The sequence below is a fragment of the Pleurodeles waltl genome, chromosome 2_2 (assembly GCF_031143425.1).
Source record: "Pleurodeles waltl isolate 20211129_DDA chromosome 2_2, aPleWal1.hap1.20221129, whole genome shotgun sequence".
NCBI lineage: Eukaryota > Metazoa > Chordata > Amphibia > Caudata > Salamandridae > Pleurodeles > Pleurodeles waltl.
The window spans coordinates 832555876-832583630 of record NC_090439.1 but is presented as its reverse complement, the minus strand read 5'-3'; the positions used below and the strand labels follow the sequence as shown (position 1 = coordinate 832583630).

Below are 27755 nucleotides of genomic sequence, written 5' to 3'. Positions count from 1 at the left end.
ATTCTTCTCTCCATCTTACCCTTGCCCAGAAGGGATCTGCTCTTGGCACTCTGAAGAGTTATCTCTTTGCTCTGGTAATCTTCCTAACCAACCTCCTTTATTTAAGTCTCCTATTGTAAATAGGTTTCTGAAAGGGCTTGTATATATGTCACCCCCCTCTGCCCTTTATCGTGCCTCAGTGGGACATATATCTGGTTCTCACTGACCTCATGCGTGCTGTCTTAAGGCTGTTACACAATTGTCCCCTCTGGCTGCTTACCATCAAGACAGCCTTGCTAGTGACAACATCATCTGTCCTGGAGGGTGCGTGAGCTGCAAGCTTTATCATCCAAGCCTCCCTATCTTACTGTGTTCCCTGACAAAGTGGTGCTTTGCACTCTGTCCTCTTTCCTCCCGAAAATGGTGACCCCATTGCATTTGGGACAGTCTTGCCCACCTTTTATGCTCCTCCACACCTTTCTAAAGAGGAGAAGTTGCTCCACCATCTGGACCCAAAAATAGTATTGATGTTCTACATTGAACACACAAAAGAGTTCCGGGTGGAGGACCAACACTCAGTGGGCTATGTAGGAGCGAAAAAAGGTCGAGCTGTACAGAAACAAACCATTTTTAAGATCTAAGATGTATTAAGATCTGCTACACCCTGGCTAAAAAAGCAGCCTTCTGGGGGCTTATGGGCCCATTCCACCATACAAAAAGCTGTAACCATGCCATTAGCTTGTGGCGTTCTAGTCCTGGACATCTGCCAGGCAGCAATGTGGGGATCTCTGCACATGTTTGCCAAACACTTCTGCCTGGACGGTCAGTTCTGCAGAGACAGGACTTTTTCCCGTTTGATCCTGCAGGACTTCTTAGTCTAGGTAAATTTGTATATAGCCTACCTCCAGGATGGTATGGCTTGGGTATCTATTCAATGGTAAGGAATCTGCAGCTAGAAGTCTCTATCGGATGAACAAGTTACCTTAGGTAATGCATTATCTGGATAGAAAATATATATAGCTGTAGATTCCTTACTCCCACCCATGCCTCCCTGCTCTGTAGACAGATTTCTAGGGTTAGGGATGATCCCTTTCAGGGCCCTAGTTTGGACACATATTCCTCAGTTCACTTCATGGTTCTGCTCTCCTGGCATGGAAAGTTGTGAAAAGTAACTGAAGTCCACATGCCTGGGTGGCACCTATATAGGTGCCCGCAGTGTCAATTTTAACGCCAACAATGCTGATGCGTAGAACCCCTTGACTGCAAGGGTTTCCGGATCCAGTCTGATGCCTGGGAAATTCGAAGTTAAGGAATCTACAGCCAGATATAGGCCGTCATTGTGATCCTGGCAGTTTTAAGACCGCCCGGGTCACATTGGAGGTCGGATCTCAGCCAATGTGGCGGTCCGACCGCCACATTACGACCACAGCGGTGCGGTCGGACCACCAGCACCGCCAGTTTTCTTCCACAGGACGGACTGGCGGTCCTAATCTGCAGGGCAGCCCTGCCCTAGGGATTACGGCTCCTTTCTCTTCCAGTAGTTTTTGGCAGTATCACTACCATGATTTAGCTGGCAGAGACTGGGTGCAGGGGGCCCCAGGGGGGCCTCTGCAGTGCCCATGCACATTAGCAGTGCAGGGCCCAGCCCGCCCCGTCACAAAGTTCACTGTCGGCCTGGCAGACAGTGAATTTGTGAGGGGTGCGGGTGCACCCTACACACTACAGCATAGCAGGTGGCTCTATTACGAGCCAGCGTCAATGCTGTAGGCTGTTTTCTGTTGGGCCAGCAGGCAGAAACTCTGTTTCAGCTCGCTGGCCCAGCGGGAAATTCGTAATGGGGCCAACGAGGAGGTGGTCGCATTGGCGGGAACCTACCTGTAGGGGCTTCAGCACATGGGCTTTTCCATCCGCTGAAGTCGTAATCGGGGCTATAGTTAGTACCAGCTAATGCATTACCAAAGGTAAGTAACTTGTTCATCTAATCATGTAGGCTATCTGAAGGGGCTTACATCTATTCCAGTTTATTATTATTTTAAAATGGAGGTAAAGCTTGATGTTTTTTATTTATTTTTTTACATCGGAAAAACAAAATGCACATATTAAGAAAGAAAACCAACTCCTAAGATGTGAGGAATCAATAGCAACTCATGTACAGTTAAAACAAAATTATAATGAAAACTACTGTACTCCAACATTGTTAATCTAAGCAGATCTGACATTCCAGCTGTTTGACTATACTCTTCCAGATATTGATATTGAGGCTTTTTTACACAACTTCACATGCAGCACCTGTAAAATACCAAAACAGACATGAATTTGTTTAGCAGTAACTGTAGCTCGAAATCTGCTTCAATTTCTTGCTTATCTGTAAACCTGGAAACTAGATCTTCAGGCATCTTGTAATATTCAAGGGCATTGTATTTGATACTCAGAATCTCTCCAATGCCTATAAAGAATGTCATCTTTAATCTTAACTCTTCTGCAAAAATACATAAGCCATTTGGATCACATACCAGATACTCTCTGTGATTCTTCTGGCTAAGAGACCAGTGGAGGTCTCTGAAATTATACGCAAAGGCACTATTGATTAAAACATAAATGTAGTAGGTGTAAGAATTTAGATTATTGGTTTGTGGGTGAGCACACACAGGCAGCAACCACATACTTGTTGGGGTGAGCCACAAAAGTCAGTAAATTAACATGTGCTTCACCCTTTGGTAGCTTGGCGCAAAAGAAGTCAGGTTTAACTTGCAGGCAATGGGTAAAGTATTTATGCAGAATACAAACAGTAATAAAGTGAAAACACAACCAACAAAAATCCCAAACCAATTTAATAAAAGTAGAGTTAAGTTCTAATAACTAAAATGACACCAAATTGAATTCAATCAGTAATATTGGAGTTATGAATGTTTCAAGTTTTTGGTGAAATCTAGTGCCTACAATGTCAAGGCACCAACCACAGGTACCTGGTCGTGCAAGTCGCCAGCAAATTCAGAAGTTAAGGCTGACCTCAGCTTATCTTCAGACTTGGAAGAAATTTCTGGAAAAAGTTCTGGAGAAGGTAGTCTCAGTGGATGAAGGCAGCAGGCTGTAGCCAAGAGGAGTTCATCGATGACTGGGAGCTGCTGGACGAAGGCTCGGTGAAGCTGTCGACAATGGCTGCAAAAGCTCTGGACAGAAAATTCTGGATTTTCAGGTTGAGGCAGTCATCTTCCTTGATGGGGTACTGGTTGTTGCTGAGCATGGTGAAGATTTCTACTTTTTCTGAGCATGGTGAAGATTTCTACTTTTTGCTGAGCATGGTGAAGATTTCTACTTTTGGACTTAGACATTTTCCTGGCACTCAAATTCACCCAACATAAGAAGACTGCGAGCTGTAGTCACCGAAGCCTCCACGAGGACGGATACTGCCACCAGAAAGTCATACTGAAGAGGTTTTGCTACTTCAGAGATGAATGTAGTGGGAGATATTTGAATTTTGAATCCTGGTAGGAGGAGGCCACATAGGTACCACACCAAGGGTCCATGACTTGGGGGCACCATTTAAGGGTTAAGACTCACTCATGCAGAGGCCAGCAGCAGTGTTCAGGGCCTCAGGAGCTTATGTCTCTGTAGCTCACACATGAGGCCAACCAACTAGACCTTGAAGTCACCCTGGTGATCCTGGGTTAAAGGAGCACATACAGTCCTCCTTTTTTGCAATTAATAAGGTAGCAAGGCAGTCCTTTCAGCAGCAGGGCAGTCCTTCTGAATTTTACATAGGTCCAAGAGTGTAATGGAGAGTAGTTCTGGGGTCAGTATTTATACCTGGTACCAGCCTTTGTGAGTGAGGGGTCATCCTGTCGTATCTACACACCTGGTTCTGGAAGGTTCTTCCCTTGCCTGTCAAGGCTGCAAATTGTCTGGGGTGGAGGTAAGCCCTTTGAAGTGTAAGAGGGATGGGGCATAGCTCCGCCCCCAGCCATCCTGGTAAGATGGGCCATCCTGCCCACACCTGAGCCCCTCTCTGCCACTGTCTTGGAGGAATAAACAAACCCCAGCAAGAGAGCCATTCACCGCCAAGTGACCCAGGATACTGGCAGACGGGAAAAATGTTTAGGGCAAGAAAATGGCAACTTCCTAAAAGTGGCATTTTCAGAACTCTGATTTAAAATCTTAATTCACCATTAAAGCAGATTTAGAAATTACAATTTATTTGATTCTAGACAGCAGATCTCTATCTGCTTCTAGTCCAAAATTAGCTCTTATTAGATGTCATAAGGTAACCCAGTGTTAGCCACAGACAGGCCTTACAACAGTGGAAAACAACCTTAGCAGTTTTTCACTGATAGGACATATAAAACGTAAACACTTGTCCTACTTTTAAAATACCATGCACTCTTCCTTATGATCCTTTTGGGCCTACCCACAAAAGGTTTATATTGCTAGGACACATTTACAGTTTGAAACTGCACTATAGGCTACAGTGGCATGACTGAGACATTTTAAAGTGCTACTTTAGTGTGTGGCACTATGAGTGCTGCAGGCCCATTAGTAGCATTTAATTTACAAGCACTGGGTACATGTACCATGTTTTAGAGAGAGAGCACTTCAGCACTGGTTAGCAGTGGTAAGGTGAACAGGTTCCTAAACACCAATAGAAACACATTCAGCAAAGCAGGAGGGGTAAAGGCAAACACTTGGGGTACTACACCAAGGATGTTAGGTCTAACAGTAGGTTAGTGTCTTCAGCCTTCCCAATTTCAGAAGAACACTAAAAGATTTAATACTGTTGTGAAAAAGAGCACCCAGATTGTTGTCACTCATATTGGATTACAAGTGAGGTCTGTGGTTATCAAGATTAAATGAAAGGAGGTTTAAGAAAATTAATAATGAGCTTCCTATCTACTCCCTGACAAATGTATTTAAGGAGTCCCTTCAATATAATCTCAAAAACATCTTGGATGTTCCCTGTGTCTTATATCCCATTATTCAGAAAGGGGCAACGATTGATGCACTGGCTGAGAATGGAAAAAATCCCTGTCAGAAAAGTAAAATTATTTTGCAGAAAAAGAAAAAAAAGAGTGCAGAATCATTAAAAGGGGAGCAAGGAAATTCCAATATTTTCAAATCTTGGCTAATGCTACTACACCATTTGCTAGATTTGAAAGTGAGTCCATTAGGACGTCTTTGCCTCTGGAGAGCCTTGGAAATTGTCAGTGTATTGCCTGATCTTCTGTCACAGTTTGTTGCCCAATTAGGCTCGTTAAAAAAAAATGTAAGACAAGTTTATGACCTAAATCCCTAAGCTTAGGCCATCAAACCTTCAATGGCCTTTATTTCACATGAACATTTAAAATAATAAACAAAGTATAAAATTGACAATGCTACTCTGATTTCCTGTACCCTGGATTTTTATTATTTTTTTATTTGATGATAATACACTTCTAAATAGATCATTCTTGCTAAACGGTTTGTCCAAAATTGACATGTTGATAATGATGAAAAGTAGTGACATAGACACAGTTAATATTTTATAATCACATTATGGCAAATGATCCTGGGTGACCTTCAGCTAAACCTTCAAGGTAATTCTGAATCTAATTCTTGAAAATGATGGATATTTTCTCAGTAGAAGAACTGACGTTCTTCCTTTTCATTCTTGTGTAAAGCATATGGACTCACATTTAATAAGAGAACAGATCAATTGGGATGATTATAATATAAATCAGTAAGATCTACTAAGAGGGGCGAATGTAACTAGTTCCTTTTTGCTCAGGAGGGAAGTCAGGTTCTATCTAGGACCAGAGGAATATGTCATCTATTATATCACATGTAGAGGACATTTCAGAGTGGACATTGGTTGGTAGGCTTGGACCCTCATATGCAAACAATATGCAGATCATATAAAGTGTCAATTACTTTAATGCAGGGTTAAAGATCCTCTCTGATAATCAGAAAGTGGCTTTTTTAGACAGCTGGAAGGCGGATGTTATTTGCATTCAAGAAACCTGGTGTTCTGATGTTTTTGAATTAAAACATTATTACTCTTTTTGTTCTGCCAGTGGAACCAAGAGCGGGCATGCAAGTGGTGGAATAGCAGTTATTTTGAGCAAAAACTATTTCTCCTCACTAAAATTTGGCACAATACATAAAAATCACCAAGAATGGTGTTGTAAATTGAATGCTGCTTCTGGTGAATATATATATTCTTCCCGTATGTAAGAATCTATTATTAAATAAATCAATATTGTCACTTGTAGTGCAGACTATTGAAACAAAAAAACTGCTGTACTGTAATTATTGAAGGCAATTTTAATGCCAACCAGCCAAGCTACTTGCTTGTTTTCTGACCCAGAAAGAGAGGAGAAGAAGCACTAAATATCCCTTCTGCTATTTTGCCTGCCAATAATAAACAGATGAGCATGGGAGGTTGCTTTTAGATTTCTTGAGAGAACATGAGTGCATTATTGAAAATGGAAGAACAGAAAATTATATTCCAGTGACTTTTACTCCCTGTTGTATTAGGGTCGATCCATAATTGACTCTTATTGCGTCTTATTCCATATTTGATCTGCTAAGTGATATGAATATTATTGATAACTGTTTTAGTGATCACAAAGTTTTATCTTTCTCTATTGAGAGTTCATAAAGAAATATCAACTTGAAATCTGATCAAAGAGATGATATGCCTGAAAAAATATAATCGGAGAATACATTTGGGCACAGAAGAAAATAGTTAACCTCATTGAAAGATTGAAATAGCTTTTGAGGACTTGTCTGTAACTGAAGAAAATCCTTTAGTAAAGTTTCAGATACATCTAAGGGCCTTTGTAGAAAGGATGACCCAAATATGTAAAGCCTCAAAGTTTAAAACATCTGTGAAGGGGGTGGAGCAATTTCCGGGGGAATAGATGGATTTATCAGATGCCAATTTCTTAATTTTTCACTGACAAGAGGAAAAAAAATCTCTTTTTTGGAGAAAATAGGAGCAAGACATGAAAGTATAATAAAAAGAGTAAGAGGGTAAAGACTGGACTTTGTGTGTCTTTCATCTTGTGAAGAAATCTTCAAGGGCTTGATTTAGAGATTGCCTCCTGTTTGAAGTCTCAGGGACAGCAAAGGCTTCTCTCTACCAGCATCTGGAGTCTCTGGAGAGACTCCTGCTCTGACAAGTGGTGCCCTATCCAGTCCATGGGCCCTTGAAAGGAAAGCTGGTGGAAATCCAAGGAAATCGACTTCGGACCGACGCCACTGCTGAATCTGGTGACTCCACCTGCAACCGACTCCTTGATCTTTTGCAGGAACGCAACGACCTTCGCAGCCCCGACACCGATGCAGCCCCGCTGAAGTCCGCGACTCCGTGGAAGTCGCCGCACCACGTCGTGATCGACGCCGCTCAAAGTGCGTGGACTCAATGTTTCGCACAGGTGTTGCGCATCAACTTGTTTTCACTCTAAACGATAGGTACTGTACTTGGGGGTCTATGCGACTCCGTGTCTGGCGCTGCTGGTGTCGGCTTGTTGGGAACGACTCCGTCATGACGCCGTGTTAACACCTCATCGAAGCATTTTGTGTTTCTAAGCGCTATTTTTGAGTTTAATCTTTAAAAATTCATAACTTGACTTGTGTATGTCGGATTTTTGTCGTTTTGGTCTTGTTTTGTTTAGATACATATTTCCTGTTTTTCTAAACTGGTGTTGTCATTTTGTGGTGTTTTCATTGAGTTACTGTGTGTGCTGGTACAAATACTTTACACCTAGCACTCTGAAGTTAAGCCTACTGCTCTACCAAGCTACCAAGGGGGTAAGCAGGGGTTAGCTGAGGGTGATTCTCTTTTACCCTGACTAGAGTGAGGGTCCTTGCTTGAACAGGGGGTAACCGGACTGTCAACCAAGGACCCCATTTCTAATATTGGTGATCAGCAGTTGGGATTTGGACTTGTATTTGTACTTGACATAAAGTGATTAAGTGTACACTACTGTTTTGAGTTCAGACCACTATGTGACCACATACTACTTGTCTTGTGATTCTGCTTTTTGTTCTCTGATGTCCTCCTGGAAATATTGCTAATATTTTTGGACTCTGTTTTTTGGTTGTGAAGCCTTTGCAGAATGGAATTCAATTTCTGGCACCTATTTATCTATAAAAAAGTGGCAGCTGAAAGCATTCTGCATAGAAAGGGGACTGGCTGTGAACAAGAAATCCAGAAGGGAGGATCTTGAGTCAGCCCTGTTTCAGTATGAGTTGAAACGTTGTCAGGCAACACCACCAAATGAGTATGAGGAGGAAAACTACTCTGAGGAGGAGGACTACTCTGAGGAGGAGGGCAGTGGCCAAGAGGAGGGAACAGAAAGAGATGATTGGCTCCTAGCTCGAATCCGGAGTCTGGAAGAGCTAGAAGCAGAGCTTGAGAGGGCTGCGGAGAAGAGAGCCTTAGCCCTGGAAAAAGAAAGGATTGCAGTTCAAGAGCTGAGCTGTGTAGAGCTGAAGCTGGATGCCATGGGGGCTGAGTCCAGTTCAGATGGTGGCAGTAAAAATCTTGTATCCAGTGCTGTTGAAGAAATGCACATGCCCAGAGATGTGGTGCCCTACTTGAAGGAGGGAGTTAACACACACCAGGAGGTTCAGGGAATGAGGTAGCTCCAGTGAGGCACAGGGTCCCTGAGGTGGATTGGGGAACTGGCATAGGGAGCCATATTCCTAGTGATGGGAGGGACACTCTACTAATTCTAGATGAGAGTGACAGGGAGAGGGGTTCCCACAGGTAGAAATCCTGGTTATGGAGTGTGAAGACATCCCAGAAGAGTGTGGGGTGAGTGTGACGGACAGTCAGGTACTGTCTCACCAGTCTCAGGAGGGTGATGTGGGGTGGTTTTTTAAAGCAGAGTCACTGGATGGTTGGGTGAAGGGTACTTTGGTTAATTCATGTGAGGGGCTGAGTGATGTAATTGCTGGAGAGCATATGTCTAGTCCTTATTTTCCAGAGCTACGCCAACACCAGGTGGAGTGTGAGTTCTCTGACCCCAGGGAACGTAAACTGGAGGCAGACCTTTGGTTGAGTACCAGAGAGTCTGAAGAGGCATTTGGGGGTGCTCCTGAGGGAACTGGTCTAGGTATTTCCCAACCAGGTGAGGTAGGGAAGGATTGTAGTGGCCCAAGTAGGTCCCAGTGTAGTAGAATGGGTGAGGGACCCCCATGTCCAGTCTCAAAGGAGAGGGAATGGGGATGGGCGGAGACCCAAGGTGTCCGAAATCCGGTCCCAGGTCCTGGAGGGTTCCATGAGGGAACACCCGGAGGGGACCCATAACCTGTACCGTAGGGCCATCTGTTGAGGGAGACCCCACAGTGTCAGGAGAACTTGGAGGGGCGGCTGTAGTCAGCGTCCCACCAGTTCTGGTGTCTGGCAGTACCACTCCTAGGGAAGGGGTGCAGAAGTCCAGACAGAGGGGTGAGAGGGGGTTGCGGACCCCAGTGGAGAATCTGGGTTGGGGGGAATCCAGACTCTGTCAGATGGGCAGAGGTCAGGAGCCTTGCGACAGCAAGACTCTTGTGTGGCCCTTGGGGACGGTGAATCCTTTGAGGGGGTAAGTGGGCCCCCCGGAAGTCCTGGTGTGCCAGGCAGTGGATCAACCGCAGGGTGGTGACTCTGGGTTGGATGACCAGGTTCAGAGGGTAAACTCTGACCTGGTGGGGGGTAGGTATGCCCCCCAGGAAGTTCTGGGTTGCCAGGCAGTGGTCCATTCTGAGGGTACAGACCATGGACTGAAGGATCAGGTGCAGGGGTAAACCCTGACCTGAAAGGGGGGGGGGGGGGTGGTTTGCCCAATCACCCCCCCCTTAGCCCACCCCACCCCCTCATCCCCCCCACCCCACTGGTGTGATTTTAAGGGGTACTCTCCCTGAGGGGGGGGAGGTGTAGAACCCTGAGAGTAGGGGAAGGGGAGAGAGAGACTTACCCCTGACCCCAGTGCAATCTAAGGGTACAGACACTGGATTAACTTTCTTTACCAGTATGTCTACTTACCGTAACCCTAAACTATTCCTTTTACTTTTTCTAACGATAAACATAACCATTTTCTTTACTTTGACTATTTCTTTCTCCTGACGTAGTCTATGTATGTATTCTGTACCTTAAATCTTTTATCTTATCTGTCTACATACCCTAGTATTCAATTGTCCTTTCTCTGCTTCTCCTAGTCACACTCCGATCTTGGCATGTCTGGGATTCTGTCAGTTGAAGAAAACTGTGCAAATTATCTGCTATTGTTTTCTGACTCTACGCGCACTTCCTGGAATGCAGAACATTTAGATCCAAGCAGAATCCACTAAAGGCCGTAGGATTCAAGATGGTGAACTGCAGTATAGAACTCATTGGTACAGCTTTAGCTAAATGTATAAACCATTCCTGAGGATTTTTAGCATGGAGACCTTCATGGTATATATTGAATGTATCAGTCCATCAACAAAGTGTTGGCCTGATGGAGGATGCATTCAACCCTTAGCAATGATTGCCAAGCTTCCAAGTAATTTTGATTAATATTAACTGGGACAGAGTAGATTTTGCTGCAACCCCTGACATTACAGTCATGACCTATATGTACTCATGACATAGCACACATTGTATATTTTGATACTATACTAATGTAAAGTGTTGTATTCAAATTCAGTAATGACATGAATTCACTGTAGCATTAGTTAAACTGCATAAAGTGTGCCTTAACATATTAAATGAAGTATAAACAGTGAAGCTGGAACTCATAACCATTTGTGTGTTATTTGACTGTATTTGTACTGTATCTGTGACATAAAATCTCAATCGAATTAATGTAACCGACATTCATATCAATGTAGGAATTAACATGTGCACAGTATGACATGAAATTAAATGTGCACTAGTGAACAATGTCCAAACTTGACATTACCAGGCCTGAATTGCTCTAGCGTGAGAAACTGTTTTCCATTTTCAGCAAGTGTGTCATTTTATTACAGGTGCATTCACATTAAATGTTAGTTGGGAAATAGATGTCTTGTAGTGTTACTCATAAAGAGTTGAGAGAAGAACCTTGGAAAAGGAACATGAAGACACCGAGCGCGCGATAACTTTCCCTTATTCATACATGTTGCAAATGATTTCTAGAGGACCAAGGACTGCTTGGGAGAAAAGGCTAATATTCCATGTGGCATTGTGGGACCGGAGAATACAATGGCGCATGTAATGGCATGATGGAGGCTGTCACTTAACAGGATGTGCTGTATTAACTAGCGTTCTCATAGACATTTTCCCCTAGACTTTGAGAGGTACAGGCCGCAGACTTCACCATTTGTCCCCATCCTTCACTGAGTGTGGCTTAGGCTTTCACTTAACTCTTTTTAAGAAGAAAATTAACCAAGCTTCTGAAATGCTGACACCATTAACTTCCATTTTTATTTTTCTGCCCTATGCCTTTCAAGAATGTTTATTTTTGCCATAAGCTTTTGACTTTTGAGATTTTTTCACTACCCTCATTGCTTTTGACTTGCAATCATGTGTAAGAGGGAAGGTCAACAATTATTTTCTGAGCATCAAATCTTGTTGTTCTGTATCGCTGAAACTGAATTCTTGGTTTGCTTTATGATGAGTGTTAATTTGTAATAAAACCTTTTTAACTTTGTTTCTGATTTGGGTTTTCATTGTGTGGCAAATTGGTTACACAATACATTTCGGATGATTGATTTGTTACCCAACTTCCTAGTTAATCCCTTTGCTGGGAAGAGAAGAAGTGTCGACCTCAAGAAAAGGGAAAGGCATGGCATACAAATATTCCAGCACACTTTATTTGCAGTTACGCCAATTTACAGGGTCATTTTACACCAACTCCCTATTTAACAGAATAAAATCATACAGATGCTAAATTTTGTTTTGGACAGACATACTGTTAGTCGTAGGAAAGTTCCTCCACGCGGTTCACCTGCTATCGCCTGGGTTCTACACTCAACGCTGCTCATTCTGACTGGGTTCATCCTAATTAAAAAAAGAAAAAGAAAAGAAGAAAGTCTAAAAACACAGAAGAAACACATGCAGCAAGAAGCAATTATGCCCAATTGAGATGTTGAGATCTAAGGAAATACAAAAAATAGGCAGTACAGATCAGTTGTTGCCCTAGTCTTGACTGCAGCAAGGAGACAAATGTGCACAATAGACCTACAAGGTACATATTTCTGCATTCCCATCTTTAAAGCACCCAGAAATCTTTTGAAGTCAATTGTACATTACCATACCTACCAGTGTAGTTTACTTATCTCGTGTTTGAAATTAGTTCCTTGTGATTTAACAGTGATCCATGCTAAATATTTGGCTATTGCAAAGGGATGGTTTACAGTTGAAAATTTTCTGTATAATCAATTATGTTATTTACCTAGGCTGCTTGTAGAGGGTATGGCGGGGGCTGCACAGGAGTGTGGGGAGCCACACTCATCCATGGACCTTCTCCACTCTCTCCATTGAGCGCCCTAACACACCCCCCCTCTAACCCCACCCCTCTCCCCCCCCTTGTGGTCCCCAGAGCTGGGTCCCGAGTGAGACCGCTGCCTTGCTGGGGCTGCACTGGCTTGAATACTCCACCATGCCCCCTGGGTGTGCCCTTACTGAGCCACAGGCCTGCAGTCCGCCATGCCTGGCCCGGATGGGGTGTCATTGGGCCTTTTATCAGGCTGGTTTCTTCTGCCCCTTCGGAGCCAATTGGGCTATAGGGCCCAGGAGTGAGACGGACACAGAGGTTTTACTATAGGCCTAATCACAGCCCAGCACGAATACTGGCCGTCGAAATCGCGATGTTTAGGGCCATCTGTGCGATTACCTGTGGAACCAGTGAGTGCCAGCAACCTTGGAGAGACCTGCCTGCCAGAGGATTGCATGATCTATTTATGACTGTTTATTGGGCTGCTTGTGCCAGCCCCCCTGGAGTGACATAACTTGTGAGGCCTAGGATGATGCAGGCCCAGGGGATATTTTCACCAGTCTGTCATCCACCACATACCGTTGTACTGTGGCTGATGTTGGGAACTCTGAGGCCCCCCCTTCCTAATCCTCTTCTCAAGATTGCTGATGCTGAGGGACCATGGGACTGCTCATGCTGCCCCACTGTGCACTTGGTAGTACTGGTGCTGTGGGGTCAGGCTGGACCTGATCGCCTCACACGTCGGATCCTTCCTAGAGCCTTGGGTACGTCATTTGCTGATCTTACGCACTGCTGATATAGAGTGCAGGAGGGGGATAGGTCCTCCATAATCGATTCATCCCACTCCTGCCACCTGGTAGAACTCGGAAAAAGAACTTGCGCCTCATTCCTCAGCTCCTACAAATGTAAAGCATGATCAGATTCTAAAGGCTATTACCACCTCCAGAGAAGACTTAGGGGCCCAAGTGGATGCTGTGGTAATGAAGTCTGCTTAAAGATGATCAACCTAAATTGGCAGACCGTGTCACACATACTGAAGTTGAACTTTCTGCGATACGCCCTTTGGTCACAACGTTGGAGGGTCAGGTGCAAGCCCTCACCACTAGAGTACAGGAACTCGAGTCAAGAGCTGAACATTCAGAGGATTGCTCCTGCTGCAAGAACCTGTGCATAGTGGACTTCCCTGGTAGGGCATAGGGCACTCGTCCAGTGACCTTTTTGGAAACCTGACTCCGACAGATATCACCTCTGGATAGCTTGTCTCAACACTTCTGGTGGGAAACGCCCAACGTATCCTAGCGAGGTGACCTGAGGTGGGGGCTCCACCCGGGCCAAGAGTAGCGCCCATTATGTCCAACGACTCGGGGCTTATTCCTTAAAAGTGAAACTGTCAGAGCCTGACTGAGTTGCAATATTCCCTACTGTTCCATGCCAAGCTTAAAATCATAGCAGGTGCAAAGTCATACTTTTTTACAGAATCTACTCATGGGTGGGACCAGGTAGAGCAACGCAGGTATGATTTTTCTGCCCCAAACTCTTCCCCTATGCCAGCACCACCGACATGAGCACCAAACGGCTCGCAAATCAGGGAATGCCTCCTTGCCTAGCACCCCAACTCCGGAACAGGCAAAAAAGGAACAGATGCAAGTCTTGAAGACCACTACCTCCATGTGGGTGGACCAACGCTCTCCCCACTCCCTGATGCAAGGAGAAGATCCTTTGAAATATTAATCCACTCACTCAGCTGACAGCAGATCGTCCTCGATGATACCCACTGTGACTCCACAGACAAGCAGACAACTTGATATGAAGGGCTCCGGGGGGGGCAGGACACTGCTCAAAGCCATCCACAAATGTGAGGATATGTACTACTGGGGCCTAGGTTCTGAACTTGACTGTGGATGACTGCAATAGTGTAAATTCAATACAGCAACAAGTCTGACTTGTCCTGTCCTGTCTAACACATATTTACTGTTCCATGCTGAAAGCTGCCACTGTATGTCTGACATCCCACTCCCAGGCAAAACCAAAACCCAAGGGTCTGCAACTGGGAGTAACCTTTACTGTTTTGTTTTCCCTTCTTGGGTAGACTCCCCAATCTTTGAGGCTCCCCTGGAAGAGAAGTTGTGGTTTCTAAGTTTGTTTGTAGGATTACATGAAATGGTACTGTTTCTGATAGGCAACATGGGGGCTCCATGGGGGCCTGTGGTAGGGCTGGTGAGTGGCCATGCCCATATATGCTGCTAGTCTGACCAAACATCTGCTAGAATGGTGAAACTTTGTGTACTGACTTGGACCGTGTGCGATATGGGTATGACGCACAAGCGGCATACAATTCAACAGTATATATGCAGAAGGGGTGCTTAAATCGTGCTTCTACAGGAGTCATATTTCAGGGGGGGAAAAGTGCTGACTACAGAAGCGCTGGCGGGGACAATGCTACTGTATGACATATTCAGGGTTTGCCAGAGGGGCGCTGGTTTGGATCCGGCCTGAGCTCCTGTTTCATTGCTTACCAACAGTAATAGATTTGGAACCCCGGACCACAGGTTGGGAACCACTGAACTAGGCTTTGGGGCATCACTGACGTAGATCTGGATCAACACCCGCTAATACACATACTTCATGCGATGGGTGGGGGTCGCTGTATTATCACGTGGACATCGTGCGCCCTAACTTACGCTAGGAAGGACCCACTGTCCACCACACACATGAGGTAGGAGACCGACATAGGCTGGGAAATAGCAAAGAAGGAGTGTGAATGGGTGTTACTATACCCTAGGAAACTGTTGCAGAATGCCAAGTTCTAATATATACAGAATAATGTCCTACATAGGGCGTACCTGACCCCGGCCGCGCTCCATCGACCGTTCGGGTCATTCGCCGATTGCCCCCACTGCCTCCACAGAGGGTCTGAGCTGCTGCGTATGTTTTATAGCTGTCTGGCAGCGGGTAATCTATGGGGAGCCGGTGAAACGGTTTTGATGGGAGTGATGCGCAGTGAGATTGTTTGTACGGCAGAAGGTGCTTTGCTCTGGTGTTTCAAATCACTTCCTAAACCTTTCACTGCTTATGGTCCGGCAACTTACAGCCATGAACTGGAAAGCTCCTGCCTTACCAGATGTACACCATTGGCGCATGCTGAACATTAAGTGAAGGCTGAGCGCGAGGCCTGCGCAGGGTGCCCATAGCAACTCTTTGGGAATGTTTCCTGCAGAACCTGCAAGATATCGATATAGACCCTGACACTTCCTACTACTCTTTTTGCCACTCCTGAAGTCACAAGTCCCTCCTCCCCCTCCCCTCACGCTCCACATAGGTAATCTTCTTGAAGTTAATGCTTTTTCATTGGATAAGAACCGCAATTCCTAAACACATTGTATAATTGATTGTCTGTACATACTGTGATGAGATGTTTGCCTTGCCGCACTGATCCTGTTTCTCAAATTGTACTCACCACCTACTAATACTCAATAACAATGGTTAAAAAAAATACCTATGCTGCTAGTAGTTCACTTCACAGATGTTCGTAATTGGAAGCGATGAGACAGAATTGAAACTACACACTTTATGTAGCATGCTTTTTTGTCATTCATTTCATTATTGACGCAATTTAAATGTTAAAATGCTGTTCCGATCACAATATTTATTATTGCCCTTCTTTCCTGCTTTTATTGCTTCATGCTTCTTCAATTTTTGTGTTTAACCTTAGAATGCTTCCATCCTCTAAATTTACAGATTCAGCATTTGCTGCACTACAAACCAATAATACCCTGGTTACTTCCAGTATATGGTCTGGCGAGAACACTTATTCAGAAAACTCGAATGGTAAGGGAAAAGAACCTTTAATTTTGTAGTTCATGATATAAATTACATCACACAAAGTTCTCTCTACCATATAGGATATGTCTAGAGCCTCTCTTAATGGATCCAATATTACATGCACTGCAGTGTTTCATGGAAGCTTTTTGGGACGCATGTGATGTTTCTCATTGTTCACAAAATTACTGATTCATATGATTTTACCTTTATATTAGGCACTCATAAAGAGAGTATTTGATAATTTCCAATAAGGGCTTCAGTATCTGTAGGAGGCTGGCCTGGTTTGTAGTGGGTACCTTGGGTACTTACACCTTATACCAGGTCCAGTTGTCGCTTATTAGTGAAGTAGTAGTGTTCTAGCAGATGATGCCGATAGAGGTAGCTATAGCAGAGCAGCTTAGGCTGAACTAGGAGACATGCAAAGCTCATGCAACACCACTTACAGTACTTATACACAAGTAAAGACAATACTCAGTGTTACCACAAATAAAGGTATTTATTTGGGTGACACAGTACCAAAGATATCTTAGAGACAATACTCCTTCTGGAGGTAAGTATTATACATAATATAAACACCAAAATTAGACAAGTAATTAGTCATAGGATTGTGCAAACAATAGGAAATGCTATAGAATGCAATGGGAGAAAATAGGTCTAAGGGCAACACAAACCATATACTAAGAAAGTGGAATGCAAATCACTAATTCCCCCGTAGACAAGTGTAGTGTGTGCAGAATCAATGGGAGAGTAAGGATATAGTAAATGTAAGTAAACTACCCCTCCTTCTCCCCCCCCCCCCCAGAGCCCAGAAAAGCAAGAGTGAAGTACTGCAAGTTTCCTTAGTACACATTACACCTCATGAATGGGATTTTGCGGTAACCAACCAGGTCTGCAAACAACAACTGCTGGATTCCTGGACCTGAAGACTGCAAAAGAAGGGGACCAAGTCCAGAAGTTGAAAGAAGTTTCAGAAAGGGCAGGAGCCCCTGCCAACCCAGAAGAGAGTACAAAAGAAGAGTCCCCTGTTGGATGAAGACTGCAGGAATGCACGCTAGGAAGATGCCAGCAGGTTTCTGCGTGATCCAGAAGATGTCCCTCGACGTGAAGCTGGATGCAGACATGATTTTGTGTTGGAAGTCACCAACAAGCCTTGATTACAACAAATATGCATTTTGCGTCAAAATGGCATTGGCTGGACCAAGGAGGGACCTGGGGGCCTCAACTCTGTGTGAGGAGGAGGGGGGGGGGCTCTCAGCACTTCAGAGAGCCCTCAGGATGCCAGACAGCACTCACGGGAGTCCCAGGACATGGGGACAAAGGAGGTGCAAAACGCGGTTGGTGCAGCATAACAAAGGAAGGTCCCACTCCGCCAGAGAACAACTCAACAAGTTGTGTGTCACAGGATGGAGTGCTGGGGACCTGGGCCAGGCTGTGCACGAAGGAATTTTGCAAATAATGCACAGAGGCCTCAGGAGGTGAAGAAGACGCAGTACACAGGGGTACCGTCACTCTCAGGGAAGGCAAGGACTTACCTCCTCCAAATTGCGTCAGCAGGACCTCAGGATAGTCTGTAGATGTGGTCCACCCTCTGTGTCCTTAGGAGCACGCTCGTCGCTGTGAGACGAGTCCAAGGGTACCGGTCGTTGTCTTGGAAGGTGCCTGCGTGAGCAGGGGAGTGGCTCCGTCACCCCACGGGAGATTTCTTCGGTCCTTCTGGTGCAGGATGAAGACAGGGGGAGTCCTCAGAGCGTGCACACCGTGGAAACTGTTGCAGTTGATGGTTGGAGCTGAAGTTGCAGGGGAAAAGTATCCCTTTTGGATACTTTGTTGCTGTTACAGTGGTGCCTGGAGCAGGCTGCGGTTGATCCGAGGTCAGAGGATGAAGTAGTAGTTGCAGAGGATTCCTGCTGGAAACCTGCAAGCAGAATCTGAAGAGAACCCACAGGAGAGACCCTAAATAGCCCTGAGAGGGGGATTGGCTACCTTATCAGGTAAGGACCTATCAGGAGGGGTCTTTGATGTCACCTGGTGGCACTGGCCACTCGGAGCACTCCAGAGTGCCCCCACACCTTACAAAGCAAGATGGCTGAAGTCTGGGATACACTGGAGGAGCTCTGGGCACCACCCTTAGGGTGGTGATAGACAGGGGAGTGGTCACTCCCCTTTCCTTTGTCCAGTTTCACGCCAGAGCAGGGGACAAGGGGTCCCTGAACTAGTGTAGACTGGCTTAAGCAAGGAGGGCACCATCTGTGCTCTTCAAAGCATTTCCAGAGGCTGGGGGAGGCTACCCCTCCCTAGCCTGCAACACCTATTTCCAAAGGGAGAGGGTGTAACACCCTGCTCTCAGAGGAAATGCTTTGTTCTGCCTTCCTGGGACTGAGCTTCTCAGACCCCAGGAGGGTATAACCCTGCCTGTGAGGTGGCAGCAGCTGTAGCTGCAGTGCAAGCCTCCGAGAGCTGGTTTGGCAGTACTGGGGGACCATAGTGGAGCCCCAGGATGCATGGAATTGGCTCCCCAATACCACATTTGGAATGGGGGGATAATTCCATGATTTTAGACATGTTACATGACCATATTCAGAGTTACCATTGTGAAGCTACATATAGGTATTGACCTATATGTAGTGCACACGTGTAATGGCGTCCCCGCACTCACAAAGTCCCGGGGAATTTCCCTGAACTATGTGAGGGCACCTTTGCTAGTGCAAGGGTGTCCTCACACTTAGTAACTTTGCACCTAACCTTCAGCAAGTGAAGGTTAGACATATAGGTGACTTACAAGTTTCTTAAGTGCAGTGAAAATGGCTGTAAAATAAATAGCGTGTGCACTATTTCACGCAGGCTGCAATGGCAGTCCTGTGAAAGGGTTTGTCTGAGCTCCTTATGGGTGGCAAAAGAAATGCTGCAGCCCATAAGGATCTCCTGGAACCCCAATGCCCTTGGTACCTAAGTACCATATACCAGGGACTTACAAGGGGGATCCAGTGTGGCAATTGAAATTGGTAAATGAAGTCACTAGCCTATAGTAACAAATTTAAAAGCAGCAAGAGCATAAGCACTGAGGTGCTGGTTAGCAGAGCGTCAGTGACAGAGTCCATCACTACTGACAACACACACATTAGGCCACAAACTATGAACACTGGGGTCCTGGCTAGCAGGATCCCAGTGAGACCGGCAAAACACACTGGCATACAGGTTTTTATCTGAGCACTGGGGTCCTGGCTAGCAGGATCCCAGTGACACAGTAAAAACACACTGACACACAATCACAAACAGGCCAAAAGTGGGGGGGGTGTATCCCTGCTAAAAAGAGGCTACTTTCTCACATTATCCTATTCCCATTTCAAAATGTGCTAATGTTCCATTATTCTGGTGGAGACTTGCGATTCCTCACCTTCTGAATATTCTCCAGGCATTAGATTGGATCTGGAAACTTTTCAGCAATACTTCTGTGTACCAGAAGGTAAATGCCAGGCGGCTCTGCCCTGATGCTGTTTCGGTAATGATGAGCAGGGCCTAAATAGGTGCTACTTCTGCACATGGACATCAGTTCCTTTCTTTCAGAGCCTCTAGATACAGATATGTAGCTCTCTTCATGACTCCACAAATTTCTTCACTTTGCAAGGAATGTCACCCCAAATACAGTTTTTACGCCGTGTAAGAACAGTTTAAAAAAAACGTCTGTGATGAATTCATTTCAGGTGTGTCTGTGGTGCCCTGAGGTCCCGCCATTACTTCAAGGCCAGCAGCACCTGTACGTTGATGAACCCAAAGGCTGTTGGAGAACGTAAGGTGAAACTTTAGATCACCAAGCATAAGAAGGCTTCCTTAGGGCTGTTCCATATCACGCTTTGCGTCCAAGGTTCGATCTCTGTCCCATTCGATGTAGCAGCTCCAGAGGCTGGTCTTCATTGTGCTCCAAGACTTCAGGTAACTGTAAGAAACACAAGAAATCGAAGTGGGATTCCGCCCCCTTGCACCACTCACATTCACAGCAGCAGGTGTAGGGACGGCCCTACTCTTCTCCATCGTGCTCCCAGTGTCAGCTGAACTTGGAACTGATCATGGCGCTGGTTCCAGCACAACCCAAATATCCAGGGTCTTTAGCCACACCGCACCAAATATGAGAGCTCAGTGCAGCCATGCTCTGGCTTTTTGAATCCCTTCCAACTCCCTGTGATGTGCCTTCGGGCCCCAAGGAGCTGAGAGGCCCTGCACCTGCAATGCTGCCGGCGGATTCCCCCTTGTGCCAGTTGAACTCACTGAGTCTGTCTTGCCTCCGACTCTTGTTCTGACCTCACTTACAGCGCAACGACCCACGCCGATCCTAGGTAGTTTAATTCCGACTTCACCGATGAGATGACGCTCTCCCAACGCCAGTTTGACCTCGACTAAAGTCACGCCATATCTGTCTGAGGCGCCATTTTCCCTACTTGATTTTCCACAAGAGAGAAAGCTCTGAACACACTCCCTATGTGGGACAAGTTCAGATAATGACTGTGAAGCAGGTCATTTGTATGCTCAGCTCTGCCAGCATAACAATTGGAATATGACTTACAAGAGGCTACTGGCCTCAATACATCCATCAAGGCATTTCTCCTTTCTTGCCCTGGACCAGTCACAGAAGAATCTGGTTCCTACACCATGGTAGTGTGTAAGGTGGCTGAAGTTCTTGACCTCCAGCTCCCCAACTTGGAGGTTAAGACTAATGTTTTGACGGAGGTCTGACACCCAGGGCAGACATCTTTAGAGCCCCTCTTCATTTCAACAAGGCATTTGCCGATACGTTATTGGGAGCCTGGGCCAAACAATGCTTTGGCCAACGAGCCAGTAGACAAATTGCTAAGCACCATTGCCCTACTCCAGGTGACCCAGCTTTTCTTTTGCAGCACCCCTCATCAGAAAGCCTTGTGGTGCAAGCTTCCACCAGCTGTTTTAATCCCAACACATTGCCTACTACTAGGCAATCTAAGTGAGAAAAAACATTCAGCAAACATGTCTTTTCTTCTCCAAGATTTCTTTCCGCCACCTGTTTGTTGGGATGGTACTTTCACACTCTTTTGGTATTCAGTGGTGTAAGTCTTTGCTGGCGATCCCGAAGACCTTCACCCTGTGCATTCTCAGGCGATTCAGGGTGGTTGTAATGCTGCCAATTTCATGATTCATTGTAGCTTGAATACCACCGATTTCTTCAGACTGACCATCAGCACCTTTGCTGCCATGGCCGCCATGCGTGGCTGCAGTTGACTTGGTTTTCCAGTGATGTCCAGTCCTCTTTGATGGACATGCACATTGATGCTGCTTGCCTGTTCAGAGATGAGGCTGATTCTGCTATTGAGTCTCTTAAGGAAAGGAGGGCAATTCCTCGCTCTCTGGGTCTTACCTCGCCAACCGCAGCAGTTTCACTGCCCCTTTCATGGCTTTGGCCAAGGTGCCCCCTGTTGCCAGTCACACAGGGAACCCAGCATTTTTGCGACTGAGGCTGTGGTGCCCACTGCCCCCTTGGCCAAGGTCAACGGGCCGCTGAGTCTGCTGCATCCCCTGCAGCTCCACCTGCCAAACCTCTTTAGTGTGCCCTTACAGGACATATCTGGCAGGCATTAACTTAGGACAGGGAGGTTCTACAGATAGTTTTGCAGGGCCTATGATTTACCCCTCCTTTCTTCACCAGTGCACCTTCCACTAGCCCCCCCCCCCCCCCCCCCCCCCCCCAAGCCCCCTGAGCCCCCACTATCTGGCAGACGACCCTCTCTCCATTTTGTGGTAGGAAGTGCAAGTCCTTTAGGCAAAGAGAGAGAGAGTGTCTTCATCAGAAATAGGTTGTGGTTGTTATTAAGGCTACTTTCTGGTACCCAAGAAAGATGGCGGCATGAGGACTGTTTTAGATATACACCCTCTCAACACCTTCCTCCAGAAGGAGAAATGCAAAATGCTCACCCAGGTCTTGTCTGCTCTCCACCCTGGAGACTGGATGATGGTGTTGGACACCTATTTCCATGTCCCTGTTCTTCTTTCCTGCTGGTGCTAATTTCTGCTCATGACAAGAGCATTTTCAGTTTGCTGGTCTCACCAGTACCCATCAGTGTTCACGAAATGATGGTGGTAGTAAAAGTGCACCTTCAGAGGTCAGGGGTGCCATTCTTCCCCTACCCCCCACGACTGGCTATTGAAGGCAGGCTTGCCCCACCCAGTAGTTAGCTAGCTCCAGACTATGGTAAAACTCCTGCCACCTTTGGGATTCACTATCAACATGCCAAAGTCACATCTGACTCCATCTCAGACACTCCATTTTGTCTGAGTCATTCTTGACTCAGTTCGGGTGCATGCCTTCCCTCCTGGCTATCTTTCAAGCATCCATCCTGGATTTCAGTGAAGTTGGCTGCTGGGACTGATTGCCTCCTGCAATCTATTGTTAGAGCTCGCCAGGCGGCATATGCAGGCTTTGAAGTGGGATCTAAAGTTTACATCTAAGGGACCTCTCCGGCCACCTACAGATATCAGAGGAGAATGCAAACGATCTAAAGTGGTGGTTACTAGACTGCAGTTGGGTCAGCTGAAGCCCTGTCTTCCTTCCCGAACCAGAGCTGACAATGATGACCGATGCATTGCTTCTGGGTTGGACTGGCCATTTGGGAGAGGTGGAAATTGGAGGTGGGCTTCGTTGGAGTTCCAGCTTCACATCAACCTTCTGGAGCTGAGGGCCATCTGCTTGACGTTGAAAGCCTTTTTTGCCCTCCATCAACGGAAGGCTGGTACAGGTGCTCACAGAAAACACCACCACCATGTGGTACACATGGCTACAAATAGAGCGGGTGAGGTCACAGACCCTATGCCAGGAAACCATGCACCTCTAGAAATGGCTGGACCTCCGAGGAATTTTCCTGTTGGCGAACCACCTTGCAGGATCATTGATGGCCAGGGCAGACAAGCTCAGCCATCGGTACGTAGCAGATTGCGAGTGGCAGTTGCACCCGCAGGTGGCGCAAGGTCACTTCTGCAAATAGGTAGAACCTTGGCTCGATCACTTTGCCGTGACTGAGAACATGCAGTTTCAGCACTTTAGCATGTTGGAGTTTCCAAGGTGTCTCTTGCTTGGAGACACGCTCCATCTTCGCCAATACCATCCCTGACTTGAACTTCTCGAGAACATCTAGACTGACTGAGCCATAGTTATCCTAGGGGCTCTAGGCATGGAGATTGTGGTATCATGGACTCCTGGGTTTCAGTGTATGTCCCCTGTTTGAACTGTCCCTCCAGGAGAGCTTGCTGTTGCAAACACAAGGCAGGCCTCTGCACCTGGGCCTTCGCAATCTCAATTTTCATTCCTGAAGATTGAGCAGCAACAGCTGAACACCTTTGAACTTCCTCCAGAAGTGACTGATGTCATCCTGGCAGTCAAGCATCCCTTATGAAAACTGTATATGTCTGTTGTTGGGACACATCTGTGATTTGGTGCAGCACATACCAGATTTGCTCCCTCTGAGCCAACTTATCTCCTGTTTTGTAATTTGTGTTGTCTCTTGCCCGGCAAGGCTATGCTGTAGGTGCAGTTAAAGGTTATCTTTCGGCCTTCTAAAGTTACCAAATCAGCCTCCTTGATTGTCACCAGATGTGATGTGATTTTTGAAAGCACTTCAATACAAGTTTCTCCCCCTTCTCCCTTTGTGATACCATAATGGGACCTTAATCTGGTCCTTGCTTACTTGATGTGCACTCTGTTCGAGTCACTTCACAGCTGCCCTTTACAGCTTCTTACTATTAGGACTGTTTCTCATTGCCATGAAATTAAATTTAAAAAATGTATATGAGCGCACAAATGCCCTAAGGCGTCAAGGTTCAAATAGCTAGTCCTGAGGTACTCCTCGGCTGATGACTGTATCAGAGTCACGCAGTAAGTGTTTATCTCCTTACGGAGTAAACAGCCACGTTTAGAAAGCCGTTTTACAGGGAATGTGCACCTTTAGGCAAATAAGGTAATGAGGAAGAGAATTCCAGAGCTTAGCTGCCACCACTGGAAAAAGTTCTGCCTACTCATTTTTACTTACAAAATGTGGGGACGACAACCAGCTTTACGGTCTGTCGAGGACAGATTTCTGCTTGGAGGGTACCATGGGAACATGGTTTTGATTAATCTAGGACTTGCATTGGACCGGGCTTTATGAACAGTGCACAGTACCTTAAACATAATGCACTTCTTTACTGGTAATCAGTGAAGCTCAACTAACCTTGTAGAGACCGACTGATGTTTAGGGATGTCTTGCTGCTGCATTTTGCACCAGTTGAAACTTGGTTTGTTTCGTATTGTTAATGTCAAGGTAAATCACATTGCAATTATCAAGCCTGGATAAGATCAGCACTAGGGCTACCTGTTTGCATGCAGAAAGAGGAATGAACAGAAAAGGCTTTTCACAGCGTTCTGATAATCCAAATACAGGTCACAACTATACGGTTGACCTGAAGATTCAATGACAGATCACTATCCATCACATCAACGCAGCATTTCAGTGAGCTTCAGGCTTTTTGGGTTACTCCATTATATATACCACCTTCTTTCCAGACAAACTGGTTATGCATACTCAGGCATCCATTCTGCCAAAAGTTGTGACTGCTTTTCATTTTGGTCAGACCACCACTCTATTAGCGTTCTCTGCACCTCCTCACCCCTCCAGGAGAAGGAAAGACTCCATCGCTGAAACCCCAGGAGAGCGCAGAGCTCCTACATAGATCATCCCAAAGAACAACGAGGAGATAATCAGTACTTTGCAGGGTTCTCTGGAGTGAAAAAAGACAAAGCTGTGCAGAAGGCAATAATCTCCTGCTGGATTGTGCTCTGTGTTAAAATCTGGCATGCATTTGCTGTAAAGAAGCCCCTGGAAGTACTGCATGTAAAGCTGTTCCCACTACGTTAGCACATGGAGTCTCTGTCCTAGACATATGCCAGGCATCTCTTTGTACATTCATGAATTTCTACTGTCTAGACAGACTGGTTCGTACTCAGAGACCAGTCTCCAGTAGGTTCAGCTTTGGTATTTATTCAAAAGGTGAGGAATCTGCAGCTAGATTTGTCTGTCAGAAGAATAAATTACTTATCTTCAGTAATGCTCTTTCAAATAGAAATTCTTATCTAGCTGCAGATTCCTCACAGATCAACCAGTCCTGTCCGTCGGTCTGTGATTGCACTATCCATCAATAAGATCACAAGTCTAGGAATCTGCACGCTGGTCATGCCAAGTTGCTTTTGTGGCTGTGCGTCTAGAGGTGTGGCACTTACAGCTGAATGCTAGTGGCGAGTGCCAGTCTTGTTTTGAGTGCTGCAGAGAAGAGGTTTCTGCTTTTTTGCATAGAATGGTTCCGGGGCTAGAGGCTGTGCTCCAGAGGAAGATGGCCCTCGCACTAACTTGATGTTTGATGAACAGTTAAGACGACACTGGTCATTAACTGTTATGCTCAAATAAGTTTGGCACCCAGTACCTGCTGTGCTCCACTGAAGAGCTCCTGAAGAGCGAAACATGTGTCTGGTGCTAAAAAAAGAAATATTCAGAGAATTGAATAGTTATCTAGCTAAGAAATTGGTGGAAGAACCAATTATTTGTCAAGCTATGCTTCACTAAATGAATGGCAACTTTGCAGGAGGTGAACTACATTGACCAGAATGCACTGGAGGGCTACTAAGTCATGTTTTACCTGAAACCCACAGCTGCAGGCTATTGGTGAATGCTCCTAAATAGAGGTTTATGCTTTATTCAATATTGTTTATATGGTTACACCCTAAATAATGTTAGTTCAATCCATCCCTACAATATTAAAGAGCTCCCAGCTGGTCGAGCCCACCATGATGCACAGTCGTTCAAGGATTAATGGTCCAGTAATGAAGCATGCCATAACATTCCGTGATTTGGGGGCCTGTTTAGAACCTTTTTCTTAACCAGTTATGCATTCAGGGTCATGGAATTGTAGTCTTTTTAGTCATTCCCGCAAGTGCACATTACCTTGTTTGATTGAATTGGCTTTATTTAACATTGGAGACTGCACTATGTTTCACAAATTTTTGGGCAGTTTTGATTGTAGTGAGGAGGGGTTGACATACTTCAGGTCATTTAATGCTGTTTGCATCCAAACAGTTTGTATCTCACACTACGGGGACATGCCCGGGCAGCTGACTTGTAATGGCCTGTAGGTATTCTGTGCCTCTTGTCTATCATCTCCGATAAGCCCCTATCTCATGCCTTAATTTCTATATTAAACACTTGCATAGCCCTTCTTTTTAGGTTTCGCCTGCACAGCGGTTGCGCTGTGCTTTGGAAATCTATTGCCTTAAATATAACTTAAAGGTGGCTTACGTCCTGCCCTTGTTTTTCCCCTGCTTTTCATTGGTTTCTGTCCTTGCCACTTACTTTTCCTCTCTTTCCATTGGCTGTAGCATATTTTCTGCCTTTACCAATGCTTCTTTCTTGTATGTTCACTCTTATCAGTGTCCTTAGGCTCAAATACTGTTTTCTTTCGCTTTGTGGGATGTTTTTAGGGTCTAGCCTGCATAGCATGCGCATGCGTTTCGCTTGCGAGACACTTTAGGAATTAGAAAAGGGCTCAGAGCCCCATTGACGTCACGTCTGTTGTCTTTCATTGGTTCGTGGGCTTGCCTGTTAAAATCTGCTTGCTTTCATTAGTGGAAGGCACGCATTCGTCATGCCTTTTCTGGTGTTTAGCCATCCTCGAGCACAGCGACCAACTATTGGAAACATGCGAGGCTCGGTGTTTCCCGTCAGGTTTGTGGACTACTTTTTAGGGTCGAGCCTGCATTGCATGCATCTTTCAGCCACACGTTCTCGCTACTTAACGCCGTTACCGGCTAATCGTTCTGCCTCAGCAGTACTGCCTGTTGCATGCCTTAGCAGAGGGGGCTGTTCAACGAGGTAGCGTACCCCCACTCCCATATTCCAAGCACTTGTGCTGTGCTTATTTTTAGAGTTACCCTGCACAGCACTTGTGCTGTCCTTGTTTACGGAATCTGCCTGTAGTTGCACACATTTCAAGATTGCCTTTAACATTCACGCTTGAAATGCGTGCAGCCACTGGGAGATGAGATAAACAAGCACAGCACTGTGCTTGTTTATAGCACAGCACTGTGCTTGTTTATCTCATCTCCCCGTGGCTGCACTCATTTCAAGCGTGAATGTTACAGGAAATCTTGAAATGTGTGCAACTACAGGCAGATTCCGTAAACAAGGACAGCACAAGTGCTGTGCAGGGTAACTCTAAAAATAAGCACAGCACAAGTGCTTGGAATAGGATAATTAAGATCTTGGCTTCACCACCCTTGCTCTGATGACATTGTTCCCCATGCACTTTTTTTTTTTTTGGGGGGGGGGGGGTCGCCAGCACAGCGTATAGGCGAACCATAATGCATTTACTAATGGTTGTTGATGGAGCAATTGGTGGAGCAATGACCAGTTTTCAGACTTGTACGTTAGACATCTGATGGTGCATGGGCCCCCTTTGACTCAACACCATTTAAGTTAGTTCATCCGTGGCAGT

At 45.7% G+C, this 27755-nt stretch overlaps 1 protein-coding gene across 8 annotated transcripts in view; it reads left to right on the top strand.

The window, feature by feature from the left end:
- C2_2H8orf88 (chromosome 2_2 C8orf88 homolog) overlaps positions 1-27755 on the top strand; it is a 443912-nt gene that overhangs the window by 283267 nt on the left and 132890 nt on the right. For all 8 annotated transcript variants that reach the window (XM_069218970.1, XM_069218973.1, XM_069218974.1 and 5 more), the window contains one exon: positions 16137-16226. In XM_069218970.1, coding sequence (XP_069075071.1) covers positions 16137-16226 — 90 coding nt within the window. The remainder of the gene's footprint in view (positions 1-16136; positions 16227-27755) is intronic.